This window comes from Prionailurus bengalensis, chromosome A2 (genome assembly GCF_016509475.1).
Source record: "Prionailurus bengalensis isolate Pbe53 chromosome A2, Fcat_Pben_1.1_paternal_pri, whole genome shotgun sequence".
Taxonomy (NCBI): domain Eukaryota; kingdom Metazoa; phylum Chordata; class Mammalia; order Carnivora; family Felidae; genus Prionailurus; species Prionailurus bengalensis.
Window position 1 is genome coordinate 50,150,464 of NC_057348.1, and position 26,003 is coordinate 50,176,466.

Below are 26,003 nucleotides of genomic sequence, written 5' to 3' on the forward strand. Positions count from 1 at the left end.
AACATTTTAGGTTTGTCAAACCATAGGGTCTCTGGCATAACCAATCATCTTGGCCCTTGCAGCATGAAAGCATCCATTAAGCGTGTAAATGAATGAATGTGATTATGTTCTGTAGATCTCTATTTCAGGACACTGACATTCAAATTTCCTATCATTTTCTTGTATCACAAGATAGTAATTTCTTTTGAATTTTTTCAGCCATCTAACAATGTAAAAACTCTTCTTCACAGGCTGTGCAAAAATGGGTGATGGGTCAGATTCGGCCAATGGAATGTAGTTTGCCAACCCCTAATGTAGACCAACTCTCTCATTGTCAGATAGGAAATTTGACCACGGGCTGGTGTTGGGCTAGTGTTGAGGCTGGCATTACATTCCAAGGCTTTGCCTCTTCCACCATTCCAGGTAGCCCAGGAGAGATTACAGAAATGGCCATTTTAACACTTTTGGGGATCTTCCTGGGTGTGTCCGTGCCCTCTTCAGTCTGGGTGCCTGGAAAGAGTAGAGTGGGGCCAGAGGGGTGCCTTCTTCATTTATGGTGTCCCAGCAACCATACCTGGCAACATGACGGCATGAATAAAAGGAGACATAATACTGACATAATGTCAAAGAATATCTCATATCCGTCAACATTTTCCATTTCAAGGTGTTTTGCATTCCACACATCTCTAATAGCATCCTGAGAATCTACATTAACCAAATAAGCAAATTCAGCCTCCCCACCCAGCTCCACACATGGAAGGCATTGGGGGTCCAAGGGTCCACTTGGACACTGGGCTTTCCCTCACTTCTTTCCACTTCCTCCTTCCATTTCCTCCTCTGCTGCTGTCACTCCCTACGTGTAAACTAGTGGTTTATTCCCTACCTTAGGGAAGCAGTCTCCTCCATGTCTATCTCATGAAAGGGAGAGGCAAGAGAATATTTATCATGAGTAAGATGCCCCAATTCTGAAAACACGAGCAACAGAGAAAAAAAGAAAAGACTTCTTGGTTTTGCCCCACGTCATCTTTAGGGTCATATTCTCTTTTGTAGTGCTGGAATTATTCTTGAGATCAACAATTTTACCATTTCTCAAATTATAGCCCACGGAACGTGGACTGGGGCTGCAAGCTTCTCCTTGAATAACACTGGAAACGCTGCATTTTCCCTGACTTAAAGTCATGCTGTACATCAGTGCGTTAAAAACAAGAATCAGCCTTGCACTGAAGAAACTCGTTTCACCATCTGTAACCCACTGTTTCCCCACACTGAGCCTTTTTCCGTGTGCCACATACTTACATGCTGGGGGAACTGGTCCAGACCAGCGGAACCACCCCAGAGGATATGTGACTCTCATATGGCCCAACCTTACTCTATGTTACATTTTCCATCTGATTTGCTTTCCCTCTCCCACTCCAACTATAGGCTCCTGGAAGGGTGCGCTGGGTCCTCCTCACTTTATATTAGACAAGGTTTCTCAACCTCAGCACCACTGATGTTTGGGGCAGGATAATTCTTTGTGGTGGAGGGGGCCATCCTGTATTTTATGGGATGTTTAGCAGCATCCCTGGCCTCTACCCTCTAGAATCCAGTAGCACTCCATTGCCATAATCAAAGGTGTCTTCAGACATTGCCAAATGCCTCCTGGGCATCAGAATTGACCTTAGTTTGGAACCACTGAGGTAGACTATCAAGGTGTGCTCCTGCGGGCATCCCAGGCAATATTTGTGATACATGGGTGAACATATCAATCTCCTGAGTTTAGAAGAGAAAAAAAGGAGGGTTCCTTCAGGCATGCCTAGCTGTGAGGCGCCCACGCTACTGCAGTGACACCTCTTTTGCTTGGGCCTGCCCCATCCATCCCTGCTGCAGTTTCCGACGTTGCTTGCTTTACTTAACAAGCTCTTAAGTCTCATGCATGGGAGCAAGTGAGATACAGCACGCCTCAGGAGTCACAGCACACCTCAGGTGACAAGCCAGAAAGGGAGGGAAGAGGTTTTCCTCTACACCGCGAACACTCTGGATTTCACAACCTTAACAGCATGGCACAAGGCAGCCAGATGCTTTTGTTTTTCATTATCAGAGAGAAGTGTCAGGCTTTCAAGTGAATGTGAAGCTTCCCTAGGATGCTTTTCCTTCTCGCAGCCTCACAACATAGTCTTGCCAGTGAATATCAATCTCTCCAGCCCAAGGGGTTTTCTTAGCTCATTCTCTTTCCCCTGGGTCCCAGCCACAAGTTGCTTAAAGAAATTTTCCAGCTGTATTCTAACTTCAGTATGAGTGCTAAAGAGTTCACAGTTGCTGAAGCTCCAACGCTCATGAATCTTGGGAGACAATTTCAATAATTCCTTAGAGCAGGGGTCAGCAAACATTTTTTATAAAGGACCAGAGAATGGATAATTTAGGCTCTGTGGGCCAAATGGTCTCTGCTGCAATTACTCAAGTCTGCCGCTGTAGCCCAAATGCATCCACAGACAATATATAAATGAATGAGCATGGCTGTGTTCCAATAAAACTTTATTTATAAAATCAGGTTGTGGGCCAGGTTCAACCTACAGGTCAAAAAGACTCCTGCTTTTGAGCATCTTTAATGAATGAACCAGCCCTTGCTGCCACCATGAGTAAAAATGTGCTGTTCTTCTGACCAGCTGAAGTCATATCCCACATTCCCCACAGACAGACAGACGGATTGATAGGTAGTCTCCCAAAAGCAGTTCCCAATCCCAAAGTCCTTTTGGTCTCACATTACCATTCATCTGCTGCCAGCCGTTCCAAGTTACTAAAGTTGAGCCTTGAACTTGCTTTCAAAAAGGCAGATGCTACCATCAGGAGACTGCTCCTCTTCTCTGGAGGTTGATCTCACTTTTCCCGATTACCGCCCCCCCCCCACCAGGAAAATATGCAAGTCATGCAAATGCAGCCATGAGGACCACTGCCTGAGCTCTGAGCTGGAAGACGATCGGAAAATTGGCCGCTTGCTGATGGACTCCAAGTATTCCACCCTCACAGCCCGAGTGAAAGGCGGGGACGGCATCCGGATTTACAAGAGGAATCGGATGATCATGACCAATCCCATTGCCACTGGGAAAGATCCCACCTTTGACACCATCACCTATGAGTGGGCCCCCCCTGGAGTCACCCAGAAACTGGTAAGACAGCTTCCTCCAACCAAATGGTTGTTGTCCTGTCCTTGTAAATGTTAGTCATGCCTGAATTTCAAAGACAAGGTACGACGAGGGCAATATTACAGAAATGACAGGAATAACTAAGGTTCCAAACCTGCTCCTGCATCACTTATGTGATCTTGAAGTGAAAACTGTCTGGGCCTCGGTTTTCCTCTTCCATGAAATTGATAGAAGTGTTTCTATGAATTCTGAGGGCCCTTCCAATTCCAGTACAGGGTCGTTCATGATTCCCTTTGGGCTCCCCACTTCTGAACAAAGGCTGACTTATCATTCAGGATTCCCACAGTGCTTGTCTTCATGTGTGAGTTGTTCCTTTTCCCTCAGAGTGGCCTGGGATGTATCCTTTGCAGGTCTGTGGGGGAGCACAAAAACAGTCCTGTCTTCTTGCCAACAGCTGAAGGCTCTTAGCCTTGGAAGGGAGAACCAGACTAGCTTTACACAACCCTGGGGGTGAGGCACCCAGAGAAGGACAACATCCAGAGAGAGCAAGTAACTTGCACAAGGTCACACCCTGGCTGCCCACTACAAAGACCCGTATCAAGTTCCCATGCACAGGCCTCACCCCAGATCAGAAGCTCCAGATTACAGGATCAGAATCACCAGACATGGGCATTTAACTCTTCAGATAATGATACCTGCAGCCATCATCAAGACCCCACAGAAATGACCAGTGCCCCTCCAATTTCAACAAGCACATACATCATCTAGACAACTTGAAGAAATATATCTAGGAAGCTTGGGGCTGGTCCTGAGACTCTGCACTCCTGACACGCTCCCAGGGGATGCTGGCCCCCAGACCACGCTTGGAATAGTGAGGGCCTAGATGATTTCCACAAGTTCATGAGATTGAAAAAGTTCCTACAATTTTAGAGATGGAAGCCTGGCATGTAATTAAATCTCTTCTGGGAGAAAAGGAGAGCCTTCAGAGTCCTGCATGGTCATACCCCCACAGGCTGTACCCGCAGCTCTGGCTATGACCCCTCACCCTTTACTTTATAGTGCTCTGACCTTCTTCTTTCCTGCTCTGGAACACTCCAGGCTTTTGCCCTCCTCGTGGACTTTACACTTGCTATTCCCTCCCCTTGAAATGCCTTTCCCTGCTCTTTGCATGGCTGGGTCTTTCTGATAGTCAGGTCTCAGACGGGCCTTCCCTAACTCCCCAGTCCACCTATCCTCCAGCTATATTTTTTTCTCTCTCCCTCAGTTAGCCATTGATTCTATAGAAGATTTATTGCAAGCTGCAATTGTCTTATGTATGTCTTTGTTTGGTTATCTCTCTCATTGGAGTGAAGCGAGGTCCATGAGGGCAGACACCACACCTGTCCTGTGCACCATCCTATCTGGCACATCCTATTTGTGCTACATCACCCTCCGGGCCAGTGGCATTCCACACGTGGTCTGTGGACTAACAGTGTACCACAAAATCCTGTGACTGGTCCACAACGAGAAGTACAGAAATTGAAAATAAATGTTGGGGAAATATAGTAGCAATTGACATCCAAGCATGTGATCAGACAACTCCTCTCACTGAACAGAATTCCACTGTGGTCAGACTCACGTGGAAATCTCATGTGGCATGAGCTACATTCTCATCGCATGCAGTGAGCCCAAGAATCCTTCTGCAATTGGTGAAAAAAAAAATCAAACAAAAAAACCTGATCCTTCACCATAGAGCACCTGAGCAGCACCCTTCTAAGCTGTAGCTTAAGTGGAGGAAAGGAGGAGGAAATCCCTTTTCAATCAAGTGGAGAGAGGCAAAGATGCTTTTTTTAAAAAAAGCTATAGTTCTTGAAAACATATTTTAAAAGAATGCGTCAGCATTTGTGAGCTCAGCCACCCTGTGAGGTAGGAATTATTTTGCATGTAAGGAAACCTAGAATGGTTAATCGGCCTTGACCAGTTGGAGGGGCTGGGCAGGGGCAGATCCGGGCCACAGAGAGTGGCATCCAACTATAGCAGTGCTGGGTGGCTCCAAATGTGGATCTGCCTCCAGCACCCAGGTCTGGCTAAGCCATCAAGCAGGTCTCCAAGATGTCAGTGGAAACTAAAGCAAGCAGCTCGTAAAAGAGCTGGCTGTGGGCGTCAGGAACTGGCTGGTGAAAACCCCAAATGCTTCGGCTCCAGACTAATCAGAGGAAGGCATCGTGAGGCTGTGATTAATGCTCGCTCATAAAACCACATGGTATAAAGGCCCCTCTGTCTGCTCTGCATCTGGCCTGCCTGAGCAAGTCGCCTGAGATTGGACAGCTCTCCCTTCCCATTCACCCTCCCCACTTTTTTTTTTTTTAATTACCAAGTGATCAGGACTGATTATATTTTGGAAATGGAACTGAATCTTGCTGTCATCCTTCCCAACCAGCATGAAAAATGGAGAAATTCTTAAGCCTTTAAAGATTAGTAACAATAAACCTAACAGCTAATATTTACTGAGTACTTACGTGTGCTAAGCTTAGCATATGCTAAGAGCTATGCATACGTGGTCTCGTCTAATTTTCCAACACTGTTAGGGATATACTGTTACTACCCTTATTCACAGAGGAGGAAACAGAGGCTCAGAGAAGTGACACCACTAGCCTGATGTCCCATAGCTGGCTTAAATGACAGAGCCAGGTCTTGGATTCAGGCCTCCCTGACTCCAAAGCTTAGGCTCCCACCTATCAAGCCAGGCCAGGAGAACCAGACAGGTAGGAGGAGAGGCAGAAAACAGCATGTATTTTGGGTTAGCACTTTTAAGGGAAGGCTTCTAAGAATAGGGAGGGACTTGGGAAAATCTTTGAAAGCTAGCCAGGATTTGGGAGAGGCAAGGATGAAAAGATGAAGGGAACCAGCATCCACTGAGCATTCTGCATGTGTGTGCACACGTGTATGTGTGTGTGTGTGTGTGTGTGTGTGTGTGTGTGTGTGTATTTATGATGATGGGGAGAGAGGGTTGGGTCAGAGCTATCTGTGCCACTCAGAGCCTGTTAGAGACTCTCTCAGGAATCCCTGTGATATATTTATGATTATGATAAAAAAATACTATGATATATTTATATATATGATATATGTCATCAACATCTCACCACTCCCTACATGCTTAATAACCCCATTTTACAAGAGAGCAAACAGAGGCTCTTGAGGAACCCGTGCAGGTGTGGCACTCCTACCTTATCCTCTACTCCCACACCCATGGCAAACATTGCTGGTCAGTTAGAGCACGATCTTCCATTGAGTCTCTTTGGGCCTCAGAATCCTTCTCAACACAGCACTCAAGTAGCCACTGTTGATGGAGATTAGCATGTAACACAAAGCCCATGTACTGTCCTTGCCTGACCGCCAGAGAAGCCGAAAGAGCAGGCAGGATGGGGTCTTCCAATTCCAGAGTTCATGTGTGTTCAACTATGCCCAACTCTGGGAATAAGGCACCTTTCTTTTCCACTTTTCTCTCTGCCTTTTGATTCTTCTCCTGATAAAGCCTGATTCTGGGAACCTCTTCACCCAAGATGTCCCAGCCAGACAGCAATGCACCAAATGACTCAGAAAGGTCCTCGTGAAAAACTTGAAACCTAAACCAACCTTTCCAACTGCTCTGAGGAAAGGCCTCTTGCTAAAGGTTTTGGGAACATGACCTTAATCAGCTTCCTGGAGGGATTTCTGAGAGATTCTCTTACAAGCTCTGAGTGTCACAGGCAGCTGACTCTGAGCCAGCCCTCTCTCCCTATCGTCCCCTTCCCAAGCCCATGCCAGTCAACAGCAATTGTCTGAAGGGCTGTGTTGAGATGGACTCTGATGCCCTCACCGGGGTTGATGAGTAATGTCTACCACAGGTGTGTGAATAGGGTTCTCAGGCCAGCCAAGCAAGGCCAGCCATCACAAAAAAACAACAAGAACAACAACAACAACAACAAAACATTGGCGGCCACATGGTGTGGCCTTGACCCTGCAAAGGTAGAAAGCAGGTACTCAGCTGGGGCTTTGACCTGCAACAGGTTCCTGGGAGGGAACACTCCCTGTCTCCAGAGTTCTGGCCAGGAATCCGTTAGCCCTGCAGGTCACAAACACCTGTAGCCAGGACGGAGCCATGAAAGGACACTGAATACAGGGATCAACAGACAGGTGGCCAGTAAGGCCGCTGCCCCGGGACTCCTACCACAGTGTTTATTTGTAAAGCTATGCAGGGAGGGATGCATGCTCTTGAAGGCCGGAATCAGGGGCATATCCAGGGGCTGGGGGATCATCTCACTAGGCAGTGCCCACACAGCCTCCTCACCCTGAAATGAAGACAGAAGGAAACTCCCCTAGAGATTGAGGGAATTTGGTTTTTTCCTCTTTGCAAATCATTCGCCTTCTAGAGAGGCAGTGTAGAAGGGGTTGAGACCCAAGCTGCTGAGTACAAAGCTGTGTCCACCACAGACGAGTTGTGTGACCCTCTGGAGGTTATTTCTCTGTGCCTCGGTTTTTCGAGGGGTGATATTAGTGCCTTCCTCCTGGGGGTTCTGTGAGAAGTAAACGGGCTAACATGGGTCAGGCATTTAGAAGGGTGCTGGAACATAATAAGTACCATGTAAGTGTGAGCTCTTCCTGCCATTCCTTCAACCACTCAACCTGGGAGGTCAGCAGCCCTCACAGAAGAAGAGGCTGTGCTCCCATGAGCTCGATCAGCCATGCACTTGGAACTGCTTCCACAGTGGGAGCGAATGAGATGCTAGGCAGGTCTGGGTGCCCTTTCTGGCACGGTGAGCCATAGTCTTGTCACCACCTCCCCATCCCTTCCACAGATCCCGAGGACGGGGCAGGCCTCAGACACGAAATAAGAAGGCCTGGGATAGATATTTGCCCCCCCACCCACCTGTCTCTAACCCATCTCCCCAGGGCCCTGTGCCCTGCCCCAGCCTGTGTGCTGCTGGTCTGCTGCTTGCCCTGTCCTCAGATGGTCACACCCCTTCCCCCTACCCACTGTCCCTGAGTCCTCCGATGTCCTGCTTCAGATGACCCAGGAGGACCTGCAAAAGTGCTCACTTCTGGGCTCCTCCAGACTCCCAAATCAAAGTCTAGGGTGATCCCAGGAAGCTTTTTCACAAGGTGGTCAGGCGATTCTCATGCACCCCAAAGTCTGTGACTAGGTTCTTCAGACCTACCTGCCTGGCATTTTTGTGCTGGAAGCCACCTGTGGTTTCATACTGACCCAGGGAAAAACAGCATCACCCCACACCACCCGCAGACAGAGTCAGGACCGAGCCTTTCCCAGACGTGTGGTCAGCCGTGTGGCTCCCTGGCACTTCTTCCGTGTGTTGGGGTTCAGAGTCTTGGCCTTTTTGGCGAACCGGAAACCACGGGTTTCCTTGAGCCGCTTTCCTGCACTGTAGACCCGGGTCAGTGCTACTGCCTCTCTCTCTGCTAATTGTGGTGAGGACCGAGTGAGGTCACCACAGACTTCTCACAGTGCTCAGGACCCTGAAGATCATGCAGTCTACCCCAAACTTTGCAATGATGAAACCGAGGCCTGGGTGGCTGGGTACTTTTTCAGTGTTACACAGAGAACAGCATCAGGGAGGGAGCTAGAAACCAAATTCCCTGACACCCTAAGATTCTATCTACCACCCAGTCCATCTCCTATGCCTGAAAAAGCACCTGGAAAAGTCCTTAGGGACTGTGCAGGTGAAGGGGGATTCACAGTATTCTGTGAGCCCACAGGTGTTCCAAGCTCTAGGGCAGAGCCACATAGGGCCATCTACAGCCACCTCTCACTTCATGAGTCCCACAGAAACCCAGGCCACCTGCCTCTCCCTTCTCTAAAACTGCTCTGACCCGGAATTCATTTATTATGGAAGTTAGCAAACCAGGCTCTGGACTAGTACGCCCCTCCATCAGGTTCCTTGCCCCTCCTCCCTAACGTGAGGCAAAAGCCGGGATTGTTCATTATGAATTACAGTATGACTTTCCATGTTGATTACCACAATCCAGTTCCAACCACGGGATGTGACAGGACACAGGCAGGTTCCAAGAGGGTAAATATGGCAACAGCCACCTGGGCAGTGGGAATCCGGCAAACTGGTGGGGGTGTCAGAGTCACAGTCAGGGTCAGGCACAGAAATGGAGACCAGTTGTAAAGGATAAACAGTTTGCTTTTCACACTTCCTCATGCTGTGTGGCCTTGACCTTTTTCTCCTCTGAATCTCCCCATCCCTGCAACCCACCCAAGTATAAGATTACTGTTCATTACAAAAAAAAAAAAAAAAGCCAAATTGGACAGTTATCTATGGACATATTAACATTCAGATGGTTTTCAGTCATACTGATGTGGAAATGTTATTACCACGAGACCTTATCAATTTGTTCTATTAGAAGGTGCCTTTGCCTGTTTTTAAATGAACAAACCATGAAATACCTTAAGCCTATAATGATTTAATTATACTTTTCCAAGCAAAGCAATTTTAAACTAGATTGACTCTTTTTCTTTTTAAGGAGCATTGCCATGAGGTAAAGCGAAGTAAAAATATTTAGTTTTGAAGGAAACCAAATCTGCGTTGCAAAGCCAACGCATCCAGTACAACACTCCCATTCAGAATGTGAATCTGCGACCACTTGGGTAGAGAGTGACAGCTTACTTAGGCCTCTCCGGGTGTCGCCAAATTCACAGCATTTCTGCCTTGACAAGCCTTGGGGCTCTGCAAAAACAGATGGAGAAGCTGGAGGCTGCTCACCAATTCCAGATCTGGCTTGGGTGCCTGAGAATCACAGTCGGTTTATCTCCTCCCCACTAGGGCCTACAGTACATGGAGCTCATCCCCAAAGAGAAGCAGCCGGTGACAGGCACCGAGGGCGCTTATTACCGCCGACGCCAGCTCATGCAGCAGCTCCCCATCTACGACCAGGACCCCTCTCGCTGCCGCGGACTTCTGGAGAATGAGTTGAAAGTAATGGAAGAGTTCGTCAAGCAATACAAGAGCGAGGCCCTTGGCGTGGGAGAGGTGGCCCTCCCTGGGCAGGGTGGCTTGCCCAAGGAGGAAGGGAAGCAGCAGGAAAAGCCAGAGGGCACAGAGACCACCGCTCCGACCACCAATGGCAGCATCGGTGACCCATCCAAAGAATACGTAAGTGTCTGCCGTGCCTCCAGGTCTGGCTGAAAAAACCAGGCCCAGGGCTTGCACAGGCAGGGCCCCAGCTCCAGGCTCTTGCCCCTCATTCCAACATTCATTTCACACATTCATGTCGCCAGCGGCTGTTTGGTGCTCAGTTACTCTGTGCCAGGCATTATCCTGTGGAAAATAACACAAGGTCACTGTGCTTGAGAGGCTACTCGTCCAGTGGAGGTCACAGGCTACCAAACTGTCACGGCTTAGAGAAAGGGCATCTAACCTTGCTTGAGGTGAGGGTGGGCTTGGAGGAGGAGCTGAGGCCCAGCCTGGCCAGGAGAAATGACTAGGATGAATTCAGGCTTGGCAGGGAAGACCCAGGCCGTCTTAAAGAGGCAAGCTTGGGCAAAACAACCCTAAGTTCCAGAGAGCACGGTGGAGCCAGAGGATTGAACAAAGTCCCATGTGCCTGAGAGCGTGGTGTGCTGGGGGGCATGGGGACACGACGCTGGCAGGGTCAGCAGGGGCACACTTCCTGAAGAGGCAAGCCTTCCATCCATTCATCACCCAAGTATCAACCAGCCTGTGCTGTCTGCCAAGCCCCAGGAAATCAAACAAGTGGAGGACACCGTCCCCACACTGGAGAATACCATGGATGTAGGACTTCACTCTGAGGGCCACCAGCAGCTATGGCAGGTTTCAGCGGGAGCTATCACAGGATCTGAGCTGTGCTTGGGAAGGCGCCCTCTAGCAGAATGTGGAAGATGTTCTGTAAGGGAGTGAGGGACTGGAGGCTATTTGAGAGAAAATGAAGAAGGTAGAGTGTCCGGGAGGTGAAAACCTCATGGATGGCTTTGTCTTCATCTGCCCCACAGGAGGTATAAAGAACTAGCTGGAGACGGGTACCACAGAGGGCTGATGTTTGCTGTTTCACGGCCTCTGGCTCCCGTCTACCTTTTGCCCTCTGCCCCAGTTAGCCAAGTGACTTCAGCTGCCTCTAATTGTTATTTGGAGATAAATGTCCCAATACGTGGAGCTCTCAAGCAAATAACCTGCCTTGCTGGTAACAGGCTGGCAGTCGCCCGTGTGAGCCGGACCGCCCAGGGAAATGCCAGCCCTGGTGATGTTGTCACTACATTCAGAAAGGGCCAGGCTCTTTCCTGCCTGCAGTGACTCAAACTTGCCATCCAAAACCTGTGTCCTGAATGTCCAACTCCCATTTGTTGGCACATTCATTTGGGATTACCGTCCAGTGAACTATGGCCGCACACAGTCAATCTGAGAACTCTAAGTCAAAAGAACAAAACTTATTTTCCTTACCACAGGTTTGGCGATGGTGTTGAAAAGACCCATTTCCGACGAAGAATCCATGTCCCAGGGACTTAAAAAAAAAAATTAGATCCAGTTAGTGTTTCATAAACTAGTGTCCTCCCCATCCAGCCCTATATCCAAATAGTTATCTGTCCTTAAAGCATAAATACTGCATAATTCCAAGTTGGAAGGCAATCTCTTTAAGTTGTTGCGACATTTCCCAATTGCCATTCCCAGGAGAGATACGCTATTTTATCCTTGACTCAGCCCCACATATTTGTACAGCATGGAAGTGGGGCAAAGATGGCCTGAGATCCTGAGCCCCTGCCTATCGTCAACTTTAGGAAGTAGTTCTGACAGTTTGGAAGCATTTAAACAATCAGACCAGACCAAAAACAGAATTTGAAGGAAGCCCGTGGTGGTTGGGCTGGGCTGACTAGGGAAAATGGCCTTCTCCTTCCTTATCCTACCCCCAATCTTGATTGGATAACTAGTTATGTAACTAGTGGATCCCTGCCTGTACATCATGTGTTCATGTCACCTCTAGGTGCTGTGGGTTTCTTTTTCATCTCTGTATCTTCAGCAGGTGCCATTGATATAGATAGTAGGTGCTCAATAAATATGTGAACCATGAATGAATGAACAAATGGATGAATCAGTGAATATTCAGACTAAATAGAGCCTCTAACGATGGGGACAGTTTAGATGACCATTTTGCCCCAGAGGATGATGAGATCCAAGTTCACATTTATTAAGCACCTGCTGTGTGCCAGATGCCATGCCTACTCTTTCAGAGTCTTTGTTTAACTCACCCAGCTGCCTAGTAGGGTGAATTTCACCAACCCCATTTGACAGGTATGGAATCAGAGATTCTAGAGGGTAGGTAACTTTTCCAAGGTTCCACAGTTTCTAAGGAGTAGAACCTGGATCCGATACTTTGCCAACTACATGATGCTGAGTTATAAAACCCTGCTTATTATCTGTTCCAGGAAGAAAGAAGGCTGGGTGCTTTTATTGACTCCCTGTTTATCTCCTAGAAGCCAGGGAGCAAATCCTATAAAGGTAGCTAGATAGCCTGCCAGTCCATAGACAGTGTGTCCCCAGCAACCCCAAATTTGTTCTGCCTTACCCTAGTCAGTGGCCAAGTCAAGTGGACGTGGGTGCTGGCCATCCTGTGTGCTGTGTCCCTTCTGTTTCTCATAAAAGGGAAGTGTAGGACAGTTACTAGAGCCAAGCATCAGGCAGGAAGCCTGATTTTTGCTCCCCTGATGAGGACAGTGGACTTTGCCAGAAATGGTCAGGGCATTCAATTTGAGAACCCAGATATGGGGAGGAAATTGTAGAACTCAGACTGATGCCCCAAATCCAAGCGGTGATTTATGAGAAAAAAAAATGGGCAAAAGAAAGAACACGTGAAACACATTTTCCTAGAATGATCTTGGTGACATAATATTGTTTGTCATCCTAAGAGTGATCATTATTACTATAGTTAGCAGCTACGATTTGGCTTTCTCTGAACCAAGGGCAGCGCTAAGAACTAGAGGGTCTGATTTAAAGCCCCCAACCACCCAATGACTTGAAGAAAAGCTGTGGGATTTGAACCAACCCCCCATCAGTCCCCAAGTCCATCTTTCCTGTCGCCCAAAGCTTGTTCCTCCGATAGCTAATGGATATTAGATCCTAAAGGGGTTACATGGCCATGTAAGTTTGGGAGACATTAGAGTAACCAAAACTAAGTGGGTTTCTTTGAGGTAGGACTTCTGAGAGCTTCCAGCAGGTTGTGGCTGTGGTTCTCAAACTAAAATCACCTGAAAGGCTGGCTAAAATCCAGAGGACTGGGCCCCACCCTAGAGCTCCCTGCTTACTAGGAACAGATGGGGCCAGAGAATCAGCTATTCTAATGAACACCCGGGTTGATGCTGACATTGGTCTGGGGACCACACTTTGAGAACCACTGCTAAAAAAAGTATAAAAATAATTTTACATATAAGCCGAGGAAAAATAATATCATTAAATTGGCATATGGTGAGGATCGGAGAAGACAACAGGGCATTCTATAGATGTTTTAGGCCTCCTGGCTTAGGGAGTCCAGCTCTGAGGACGCTACATAGGAATCTTCCTTTAAGGACCCACAGGGAGTTCGGGAAACACAGGCAGGGCATCACACACTGCATTACACCACACCCAACCACACTACTCAGCAGCCTGAGGCCACCAGCTCCCTTTTCACGGAGCCACAATCAGCCTATGCTGCAGGGCACTTCTATGAGCTGGCACGGCTCCGTCTACACTGCAGGGCGTTTCTCCTCGGAGCTGGCACGGCTCCATCAATCTGCTGTCAGCCCGTTACAGTGCTGTCCTTCCTCAGAGACCTTGGGACCCGAGCTACGACAGGATCAGGCTGTTGAGTCTTCACCAAGCCCCTCCACCAAAATGTGCTCAGAGGAAAGGGTTCTCCAGACCAGAGGAGAATTACTGCCAAAAGCCTTTTCCACCTTGTCCATGTGGAAATGGGCCCCTTGAGCTGAGTTAGGGGTGAGGCCACATGTATAACAGAGGTCTAGCCAGAGTGTGGGAACAGCACCCTCTGAGCTCAACTCACCCGTATGGCTGGGGCTGTGCAGTCCTTAGATCCGGGTACAGTTCGCAGATGTGTACCCCAGCTTTCCAACTCCAGGCCTGCACACCCACCCCTTGACGGGATAGGGCAACCTAACATCAGCTGAGGCTCACCTGAGAAGAGAACCCAGGAGCTGTGGCTGCCCTTGCCCACCTCAGAGCAGCCCTAAAGAGTCATTATTACACTGAGCTTAAGAGAGGCAGGACACCATGGGAAATGCTGTCAGAGGCACCTGTCTTTGTGAGGAAACACCGCAGTGAAAAATCCCAGATGCTAACTCAGCCACTGTCACCCCACAAGTGTGCCCTTTAAATCAGTGAGGCCAATTAAAAACCCCAAATATTTAATGTCTCCCCCTCTCTCCTTTACTTGCCCCACCGTGTGTGTGTTGGCAAGGAAGGGGGGCAGGTGGGAAGGGGACTGTTCACAGCAGGCTCACTCATGTCTTTGAGTCCTCCTAACAACTACTGGCAGAGGCTGGAGTTGTTCATACCCATTTCACAGCTGTGAAACCTGCAGCAGAGAACTTAAAAGGCTTGCTGATGAGAGGTGGGGCTGGGATTCCATCCCAGATCCTTGTTAGTCACCAGTCCTGAGGAGTCTGAGCGGTCCTGGGGTGGGGCCCTGGATGGGTGAGGACAACTCCACAAAGGTGTGTGTGTTTATGTTTGCTGGTTGAGCCAGAGTTTGGAGTCACCCACAGCCCAGTTCAGTGAAGAATCTGGGGGCCTCTTGTAGGCATGCCAAGAACAATGGAAGGCCTCGCCCATTACACCCCAATCCCACCCACCATGGGTTTTCATGGGTTTGGGGGGCTTCAGAGAGCTCCATGGCCAGGGATCTGCCAACTCCAGCAATCTGGAACATTCCCTGGAGAATGGCAGAGCCCCATATCCACTTTCCAGGCCTTCCACGCCCCACCTTTCCCACCTGGATGGAATCTATGAGCGCCTGGGCTGCGAGGTCAATGACCTCAATGCTCTGATTGTTAACAGCCCCACCAAACCATTTCCCTGCATTTAGAATGCTTACTTGGTATTTTCTCAGAAATGAAATGTGCGGATTTCCTGGGCATGGAATTTCCTCCCTTCCCTACACCCCAAACTTGTAACTGAAGAAAGGGGAAAGGAAGCCAGAACATAGCATTCAATGTAATCTCCACCCGTTAGTAATTTACCATCACTGCTGGGTGCCCCTCACCCAGCCCCTTCCCCACAGCACCCCGCCCACTGAGGCCTGCCTCTCAGATGGAAACTTACAGCATCTGGCTGCTCAGCCCAACTCCTGCCCCAACAAGGGACATATTTGTGGGCAAGGGACTTCCAAATCTTTGTGCAGCAGATGTTTGGCTTGTGGGCTCGGCAGGCTGGCTTTCCTGCCCGGCCCCTCTCTGGGAATTTGAAACCACTGCCCCACCGCCAGTCCTGAGCCCTGTCTGAGCTGGAGGACAGAGGGTAAAAGGCCCAGGGAAGCAGCAGGAAAAATCACCATGGTTACCAGGCTGCTCAACATCTGCCTCCCTCCTTCTTTACAGTGGAGATATTTTAATGACATTAAAGGAATTTTTTTCCACTGAAAATTCCCTTCATCCCACTTTTTTATGCTATAAATATATTTCCATGTTGCCACAGAGACTTCACAAGTTGGTTTTTTTTTTTTTTTTCCTGGAGTGGGCTGCATAATATTCCATTGACTAAAACAGGAGCTGGCAACTTTTTTTCTGTAAAAGGCAGATACTAAATATTTTAGGCTTTGCAAGCCACATGGTCTCTTTCACAACTACTCCCTCTGTTGTTGTAGCACTAATGCAGCCATAGACAATATCTAACAGATGACCATGGCTGTGTGCGAATAAAACTTTATTTGCAAAAACAAGCAGTGGGCTAGGTTTGGCCCACAGATGTAGTTTGCTCACCCCAGAACTAGCACAACTGTAAAACATGATTTTTATTAGCTTTTTATGAATTACTTTGGTTTTATTCAATTTCATTTTGCTAATGCAGGTTAATGAATAATGATGATAATGATGTCATCTGCCATTCCTTGACTACCTAGATTGTGCCCAGCACTTGTGCCAAAGGCTTTACCTAGTTTTGTTTTTTTTCAACTGAATCCTAAGAATTCTCCTACAAAATATAATTTCCCCTTTTTCTAGTCATCTAGCTTGTGAGCGGTTAAGGCAGAACTGGAACTTACCCCAAACCCCACAAACACCACAGATGATGGAACCTCCTTTTTCCATAGCACCCCATGCAGCTGCAGGCACGTGCATGACCACTGTGACAAGATGACCACATATAAGGCTTCTTCCTACTCTGCAATGTCCTTGGTGGGAAGCCAGCTCTTGCCCACACACTTGTCAAAGCTGGAGTTGAGAACACCCCAGGCTGACGGTCTCTCTTCTCTGAGAGTAGCATTTATGAAGCCTTCCTGGCTCCGTGTTCCCCCTTCATCAGGTAACCAGTGAGAGGGATTCAGTTAGAGATGCCTAACATGTGACTTTGCTTGGCACAGAGGCTCATGTTCAATCGTCTGCCCCAAGAAGAAGCATGAGGTGAGGGGCGCCTGGGTGGCGCAGTCGGTTAAGCGTCCGACTTCAACCAGGTCACGATCTCACGGTCCGTGGGTTCGAGCCCCGCGTCAGGCTCTGGGCTGATGGCTCAGAGCCTGGAGCCTGTTTCCGATTCTGTGTCTCCCTCTCTCTCTGCCCCTCCCCCGTTCATGCTCTGTCTCTCTCTGTCCCAAAAAAATAAATAAACGTTGAAAAAAATTAAAAAAAAAAAAAAAAAAAAAGAAGCATGAGGTGAAATCGTTGGCCAACAACAGGGACCGCCATGTGTAAAGCATCTCCCATAAGCCAGGGCCTGTCATATGTTACAAGTGAGGAAACTGAGGCTCAGGGAGGTGGGTGATTTGTCTCAGGGCTTATCAGTGATGGAGCAATGGTACAGATCTTATCCCAAAGCCCCTCACCCTAACCACTGCACCCAGCCTGCCCAGTCTGTACTGTGAGGAGTCTCAGGAAGATGACAGTGTGGAGGAACAGAACACAAGAGTCTAAAGATACCAGAAATGACACTGGGCTGAAAAAGGAAAGAAAATGAGAAAAAAAAAAAAAAAAACCTCTGGGATACATGAGGCTGCAAAGCAAAGATGGCGAATAATCACCATAAGAGGAAATGGGGAGAGGCTGTTTATAAATAAATTGTTGAGTATTTGTGTTGGAAAGAACCCAGTGCCTGAATTCAAGGCCCTTGTGTTAATATTTACTGTATTGTAATAGTGAGATTTTCACAAGGCACTCTGGGTTTAGACTGAGTAGGCCTTTGGATAAGAGCCTTCCAGAAAAGAACAGAATTATTGGGACAGAGCTTCTGGCAACCCCAGCAGAGAGATTATTGCTGGAGAGGGTTCTCCACATCTGCTGATCCTGCTCTGAAGGCCAACACAACTCGGTCCTTAGAGACAGGTCTTTGGCCATGTAACCTTTGGCCACTGTCCCTAATATACTGTTGCCTAAAACACTTTGTGTCTAGGTTACTCCCATTCCAGAAGTCTGAATTCTGTGTACTCACATTGGATGTTCTCATCACCTAATGTTGCATATCCAACCACCCAAAGGTGGAGAGGCTTAAAGAAAGAACATCTGTCTTGCTCAGAAATCAGCAATGTGGGCAAGGTTCAGTGGGGATATCTTGTCTCTGCCCACGTGGCATCATTTGGAGCAGCCTATAGGCTGGGGGCTGTCTCGGTGGTCTGGCTTCAGTGCTGGGAAGACACAAACAGCTGGGTTGGACCAGCCAGGGAGGGGGTCTTTGGGCCTGTTGCTCTCTGTGTGGTTTCTCCACAAAGTCGCCCTGGCATAGAGGTCTCGCAATTTCTTTCCTGTCCTCCCAGGGCTCCCAAGGTGTGTGTATAGAGAGAGATCCCAGTGAAAGGTGTGCTGTCTTTTATGCCCTACCACAGGCATCTGTAACATCCCTCCCACTACACTCTGTTCAATAGAAGCAAGTCATTAAGGAGGGACCACAATCAAAGGAAGGGACTTAGATACCCCATTGGATGGAGGAGTGTCCAAGAATTTGCCAACAACATTTCCACACACCATGACCAAAAGAACCCCAACCCTGCAGGGTCTTAGCTTCTGAAGTAGCCAAATCTGAAATGTTCCTCAGCTTTCTCAAACCAGGCATTTTTTGTTTGTTTTTTGTTTTTGTTTTTTTTACAGATTACAAAGGCCCAAAGTATAGAATTTTCAAATCCTTTCATTTAGACCTTTTTCATTAAGAATCTCTCGCCATTTGAGCAGGGACAGGGCAAAACTTCAGGGTCATAAGGAGAAACTTCATACCTGTTCCACCTGTGAAAGATTTGGGCCACTCCCCCCTCCTCCCAGGGGGAAGTGGTCTGCAAACTAAGTTATGTGGCAAATGTTAGAAAGATTCTCATGAGCAAGCTCTGATTTTAGATGGTTGAGAGTATGAATAAGAACCAACTGATATGCTAATGATAAGTGTTCTTCTGTATGCTTTTTAACATAGTCCCAAGGGACTTGTACTTGGCCACACTATCTCCTTCACGGGGGAAGTAGCCTGGGAATGACCACACTGGGCTTTCTTAAAAATTGTGTAGAATTTAAGCATCCCAGGAATTCAAACTGGCGTTTGCTATAACTGAACAGAGTTGATGATATCATTTTTGCTGAGCTTATTTTTAAGGTCATTTTTAAACTCTGTGTGGCAGTGGTTCTCAAAGTGGGTCCCCTGACTACACCAGCATCCCCCAGAGCTTGCAGATTCCTGCACCCCATCCCAGACCTATCCGAATCAGACACTGTGGGTGTGGGGCACAGCAGTCTGTTTTAAGAAGCCCTCTGGGGGGTATTGGTGCAGACTTCAGTCTGAGAACCAGGGTCTTACAGGGGGCGGTTTGGGGGAGAGGACTGATTGTAGCCGAGTCTGGGGTAGTGATGGACGATACAATTCCCAGAACCCTATTCTCTGGCCATGCACAGATGGAGACAATGGAGATGGGAAAGTACAAAGCTCATCAGTGGGAAAAGACACTTCCTGCCAACCTACATGATCATGGTGTTATGGAAAGGAACCTCAGGCCTCCAAACCTAAAGCTCATCCTGCCTCCAATATGTCTTTGTCATCTTGGGAAAGGGACTTAACCCCTCCGGGCCACAGGTCTCTCATCTATAAAGAGAGCTGGGGTACGGATAACCAGAGATTTTAGCTAATTATTACTGAGCCCTTATAAAGTCCATTAACTCTATTATCGCATTTAATCCATGCAACAGCTCTATGACATTGTTAATATTATTGGTATCCTCACTTGATGGGTGAAAAAACTAAGGCACAGAGAGGTTGGGTAACTTGTCCAAGGTCACGCAGCCAGCCCCACTCTCAGCTACCTACTGCAATTTAGAAATTGTCCACTTCAGTACCAAGGATTGTTGGAGAATAAGTTTGTGCAGAGAAAGGCAAGGCAAGGATCCTAGGAGCCAAGCAGGCGAGGGGGCGTTCGGACTCTTGGTTGCCAGCCTGCCCCTGGTGGCTGAGGGGCCACCAGGCTGACAGAGCCAGCACACTGTCAGATCTACTATCCAGGACACTGTCAGACAGGGAAAGGAACACAGAAAATAGCTCAGAGGCCAAGGGAGGAAATTTGTTCCTGACACATGCTGACAGGGCTCATTACTCGGACATCTTGTTTTCATAAAATGGCAGTGACACTGTTTGCTTTAAAAAGGGCTGGCTACTGGTAATAACGAGGCCAGGAGCCAGGGATGCTGAGGGAACAATGAGGGAAGGGCCACTCCTCACTGAGGGAGGTGCTTAAGACAGCACTTCTAGATGTGGTGGGGGAAGGTCGGGACCAAGCTCTGCGAGCATGACTCTCCCTCCCTTCTCCATGCTGCCTCTGCCACTACAACTATCTCCTTCCAGTGCAAACCAAACACAGCCCTTCCAGCCTCAAGAACCAGTAATGGCCCCCCATTACCTCCAGAGATCTCAGCCATAACCTAGGCTCACAGCCACCCAGACTGCCCCTCTGACCTCCCAGCCCTCCGTTGCCTTCTGTGGGTTGTGGGTGCTTTCAGATGCTCCCCATACTCCGCCGCATTTCTATCTCTTTCCCTTCCTCTGCTTCCGTGTTAAGCAACATCTGGAAATCTGGAGTTGGGAGCCCCACTGGTGTACCACAGTGATACCCAGCCAAGGTGGTGGATTGACCCCAAGTCCCTTCTTTGCTGGACGAAAAGGGCTGGAAATTTCGTCCCATGAAATTTAGAAAGCCAGGCGGACAGAAAACTCACTTGGTACTCACATGACACTTGCCAAATAGTTTACACGTCCTGGCTGTGCTGAAGGGATGGTGAAAATAAGTAAATGATGATTCATCACTTGTTTTTGGTTTAAGACCTCTGATGAGCTCCATGGGAGCTGGGACTCAGTCACGTGCAGAGGACCAGGGTTTTCATTGCGGTGAAGGACTCACACCGTTCATTCTTGTGGGCATAACTGAAACAACAAGTCCAGCACATTCTAAGGAACATTGTCAAGCTGTCCGGATCCATTAGCCAAGCATATTTTTTATGTAGACATTCATTCAACAACTACTGTGCTCAGGGACCCCTGTCAGTACATGGGCATTCTTTGTGGTCTGGTTTTCTTTCCCTATTTTTTGTCATCGTAGCTTTTATTTTTTCTTCATATGCAAGAATATATATTAAGAATGTAATTAAACTATATAACTTAAGAATGCCAAGTGTCTAGGCTCTTAACTTATGCCTACTCATGTCTGCATGGCAGGACGAAATTTCTAGTTTGGCTGACACATAATTGGTGCTTGGTAAGCTTAGAGTCCTCGTCTAAAGCCGGGATCTGCAAACATTTTCTCATGGAGGCCAAATGGTAAATATTTTAGGTGTTGTAGGCCCAGAGCCAAAACTGATGATATCATGTAGGTACTTTATGTAACAAGAGGGAAAACAAATTTCCACAGTTTTCCATTTCTCAAATTCACAATCTAATAATATAAATACAGGTTTTTGTAATACAGGTTACATTGGTCATCTCAGACCACCATAACATAACACCACAGACTGGGTGGCTTAAATAGCAGAAATTTATTATCATAATTCTGGAGGCTGGAAGTCCAAGATCAAAGTGCTGGTGTGGTGGGTTTCTGATGAAGCCCCTCTTCCTGGCTTGTACATAGCTGCCTTCTCCCTGTGTCTTCACAGGACCTTTCCTCTGTGTGCACACAGGGTGGGAGAGAAGTTGATTGGTGCCTAGTCTTCTGGTAAGGACACCAGTCCTGTCGGATTAGGGTCCCATCCTTATGACTTCATTTAACCTTAATTACCTGGTCTTGTAGCCACATACAGTCACAGTGAGAGTTAGGACTTTAACATATGAATTGGCGGCAGGCACACAATTCAGTCCTTAATACAGGTCTACTAATGGGGAAAATGAAGTTCTTTTTTGGGAGAAAACATTTCAGTGAATTGGAGCTCAAACATAAAATCTGTTCTTAGCCAGTGGGTCTTATGAGTACAGGGAGCATCAGGGTTTGGTGTGGCTGCAGTTTATGGACACCTACACACAGTATAGTAGAAAGAACCTTGGCTTTGGGGTCAGGCTTGGCCCATGTTCAAATCCCAGCTTTGCCTCCTATCATCTGTATATTAATGAACAACCACTGAAACTCTCTGAAACACAGTTTTGCCAAGTCTGGAGGGAAATAATGATTTCCTTAAAAGGGAGCTAAACCTAGAAGGGGGAATATCTCTCCAGGGCTTCTGTAAGGAGTGCAAAATCCTGAGCATAACGCTGGATGTAGACCTGTCTTTAAGAAATGATAGCCACTGCCATCATCATCATCATCATCGGAATTTTGAGGAGCTGGAAATAACTCCAAAATGACTCAAAAGATTTGATGGATTACATATGTACTCTGGAAAGTATGTCAGGAGAATAGCAATTAACCTCTGTGGTTTTTCTCCCAATGTAATCATGACAATAACATCAGACAAATCCCAGTTGAGGTCCACCTGACCAGTACTCCTCCAAACTGTCAAAGTCGTCAAAAACAAAAGAAGTCTGAGAAGTCACAGGCAAAAGAAGCCTAAGGGACATGAGGACTAAATGTGATGTAGGATCCTAGAATAGAAAAAGGACATTAGGAAAATCTAAGAACATCTGAATAAAGTTGGGACTTTACTTAATAATAGCATATCAATATTGGTTAATTAATTGTGACAAGTATATCACTTTAAGATGTTAAGAACAGAGGAAATTAGGTGTGGGGCAAATAACTCTCTGTACTATCTTCACAATTTTTCTGTAAATCTAGAACTGTTTCAAAATGTAAAGTTCATTTAAAAAAATAATTATACAGAACACCTGGGTGGCTCAGTTGGTTAACCACCCAGCTTCGGCTCAGGTCATGATCTCACGGTTCCTGAGTTTGAGCCTAGAGTTGGGCTGTGCGCTGACAGCTTGGAGCCTGCTTGGGATTCTCCTTCTCTCTCTGCCCCTCCCCTACTCAGTCCCTCAAAAAAAAAAAATAATAATTACACGTGGGTAAAAGATCCATTCAAAGTGCAAGGTGGTCCAGTGGGTTTTAATGTAAGCAGGATGAAAGGTTAATTGATATGGTTCAGATTCCCCATTGACTTTTGAGAAACTACCACTTGTCCCATTTTGATTTAGTATCAAGGAAGAATATCCACAGTTATCTGGAAAGGCTATTAAAATACTCCTCCATTCCTTTTCTAACTCCATAGCAGGGTGAGGTCAGATTTTTTTCATATATTTCAAAGAAAGCAACATAACACAAAAGACAAAAAGCTACAACGGTTACAAGAATCCAGCAGTCCTTCATTGAGCTCGTCATTAAAGAGATTTGCAAAGATATAAAGCAATGCCACTCTTCTCACTAAATTTTTCTGTCTGGGGAAAATGGAGCTTTTTTTTTTTTTTTTAGCGTTTATTTATTTGTTTGGAGAGAGAAAGAGCATGTGCACATGCGGGAGAGAGCAGAGAGAGAGGGAGAGAGAGGGTCCCAAGCAGGCTCCAAGCTGTCAGCACAGAGCCCGACATGGGGCTTGATCCCGTGAACCATGAAATCATGACCTGAGCCAAAATGTAGAGTTGGACACTTAACCAACTGAGACATCCAAGTGCCCCTACAGTTATTTTCAATTACAAATATTTATATTAACATGTCGGTTTATTATTTTAAATGAATCAACAAATAGTTATTCAAGTTTTTATTCAGTTTTAATTTTTCTTTTGGTAAATCCCAACAGCTGTTACCCATATGAACAAAAATTCTTTGGGGTTCTTAATAATTTGTAAGAATATAAAGGGTCCTGAGAATAAAAAGTTTGAGACTCACTGAGCTAAACAACTAACTAATTCGTCCCCACAGCAACCTATGAGGTAGGTTTGAAGATGAGAAAACTGAGGAACAGAGAGGTTTAGTAACTTGCTGGAGGGCCCTCAGGAAGGAAAGAGATGAGCTGAAGCTCAAACCCATGTCACTATGCTCTCCTGACCACCTTATATCCCTGGTGTCCTCCTCCCCTTCTAGGTCTGTGAGCTCTGCAAGGGAGTGGCCCCTGTGGACAGCCCTGTGGTCTACTCAGACAGGGCAGGCTACAGCAAGCAGTGGCACCCCACCTGCTTTGTGTGTGCCAAGTGCTCGGAGCCACTGGTGGACCTCATCTACTTCTGGAAGGACGGTGCCCCCTGGTGTGGCCGCCATTACTGCGAGAGCATACGGCCCCGGTGCTCTGGCTGCGATGAGGTGAGAAGAGCTGTTCTGCTCTTTCTGAATTCTTTCTGAGCCTCAGGGATTCCTCAGCATACATATACATATTCCAAAGTGTGTGGGGCGCCTGGGTGGCTCAGTCAGTTAAGCGCCCGACTCTCGGTTTCAGCTCAGGTCACGATCTCACGGTTTGTGGGTTTGAGCCCCACGCCAGGCTCTGCACTGCACTGTCCATGCAGAGCCTGCTTGGGATTCTTTTTCTCCCTCTCCGCCCCCCCCCCCCCCCCCCCCCGCTTGCATGCTTGCACGCTCTGTCTCTCTCAAAATAAAATGAACTTAAAAAAAAAGAAGTGTTATTTATTCAAAGCCCCAGTGACCCTGTGTGACCTTGCTGGTGAAGACTGGCCATTGGCCACTTAGCTATTGTTGGTCTGTCTTCACCGGGATATGTAATCCCATCTCAGAACAAAGCTGGGCTTTGGATTCGGGCCAAAGAGTATCATGGCTGCTAGCTAGCTAAGTAAAACTTGCCTACGGCAGAGAATTTTGTTTTCCATCTAACAAGCTAAGAGACAATTATGACCTGTGCAGATAACAGTACTTACTGCCTGAGGTTTGTGTCCCATTCCTCCACTGACGCATTTGAAGGTCGAGACCCGAATGGGGGAGGAGGAACCACCATTCTGCAACTTGTCCTCGATGCCCTGTCTCCACAAGGGACAGAACCTGACTGGCGCACTGTCTCTGCTCCCCTCCCCAGATCATATTCTCCGAGGACTACCAACGTGTGGAAGACCTGGCCTGGCACCGAAAGCACTTCGTGTGTGAAGGCTGTGAGCAGCAGCTGAGCGGCCGGGCATACATCATCACCAAGGGCCAGCTGCTGTGCCCAACCTGTAGCAAGTCCAAACGCTCCTGAAGGGCTGCCCGGCCACAGCCGGAATCCACAGGATCCCACCAAGGAGGAGAGCCAGGGGTGCTGAGGTCATTCTAAGGGTCCGATGTGACGGCCAGCAGGCAACAAAACCAGTGATTTTTTTCAGTGGGAATATATATATGCACACGTACACACACATATTCTAGGCTGGTAGATCCTTGAGAGTCAATAGTTTTAAAGCCAGCGATGTTCCGAGAGGTCTAAGAATGGGGTTACGTTGTTGTTTCCCAGCCACCGACTACAGACACAACTGGCATCCTGCAAGGGATCTCTACGAGTTTCCCAAAATGCAGTTCTGAGTGATCAAATCACGTAGCTGTCGGATGTGTGTGCTTTCTCACGAACGTGGGGGCTCCTCCAGGAGCTGGCTGGGATCCCAACAGTCATTTGTGGCCTCCTTTTTCAAATGGAATTTGAATTTGAAATAAAAAAAGATGTTTTTGGCATGATGAACGTATTCAATAAAAGTCTGATGAAGTCCATCTATGCCCTGATCTAGTCATTTACACCATGGCGGTGATTGCATGGCACCCGTTTAGCCCCTCGGTCCTGAGTGCTGGTGGTGGCAGAAGGCACAGAAGTGCTGCGCCTCCTTGCCAACCGCATCTCGTCAGATTTCTTTGTGAGCACAGGTGCTCAAGGCAGAACCCCTGGACCCCCATTCCAGGAACCCCCAGATCAGTGATGGGACATGTCATGGTTTACGGTACATCAAAAAGCAGCCTCCAGGAGCTGATCGGCTGCCCTCGCAGGGAATGAGCGAACCCCTCTGAGAGTGAGACCAGGTGGAGTGTTGGGGAGCAGCCACACAGGGCTACCTGAGCTCGGCCAATGGGTGCCCCGGGGGACATGGTGACCAGTGAGGGCAGTCTTGAAGAAATATAGGATGTTTATGCGAAATCTCTCTTCTTCTAAACGTTGCCAACTCAGCACAGAATGAGCCAAATAGAACAGGTCTTTGGGCCAGATTTTCTCTCTTTTTATGACCTCTGAGCATTTGCAGCTCCCAGATTAGTTTCCTTTGCACAACATCTAACAAAAGGAATCTCTTTCTCTACTGGGGAAACAGAGACAAAAAAAGACATGAGGCTTAGGAGCTCACAGCTCGGTCACCCATGGCTTTCCTTCTT

The 26,003-nt window shown here is 47.6% G+C and overlaps 1 protein-coding gene and 1 long non-coding RNA gene across 3 annotated transcripts in view; both read left to right on the forward strand.

The window, feature by feature from the left end:
- The window catches only part of LMCD1 (LIM and cysteine rich domains 1), a 58,437-nt gene extending 33,082 nt beyond the window's left edge, over nt 1–25,355 (forward strand). For both annotated transcript variants that reach the window (XM_043587993.1, XM_043587994.1), the window contains 4 exons: nt 2,870–3,125; nt 9,905–10,234; nt 23,757–23,972; nt 24,697–25,355. In XM_043587993.1, coding sequence (XP_043443928.1) covers nt 2,870–3,125; nt 9,905–10,234; nt 23,757–23,972; nt 24,697–24,855 — 961 coding nt within the window. In that variant the 3' untranslated portion in view covers nt 24,856–25,355. The remainder of the gene's footprint in view (nt 1–2,869; nt 3,126–9,904; nt 10,235–23,756; nt 23,973–24,696) is intronic.
- LOC122487466 lies at nt 10,241–22,540 on the forward strand. Its single transcript, XR_006298389.1, has 2 exons — nt 10,241–16,701; nt 16,951–22,540. It is a non-coding gene; the product is annotated as an uncharacterized LOC122487466 (long non-coding RNA).
- Nucleotides 25,356–26,003: the final 648 nt, after the last annotated feature.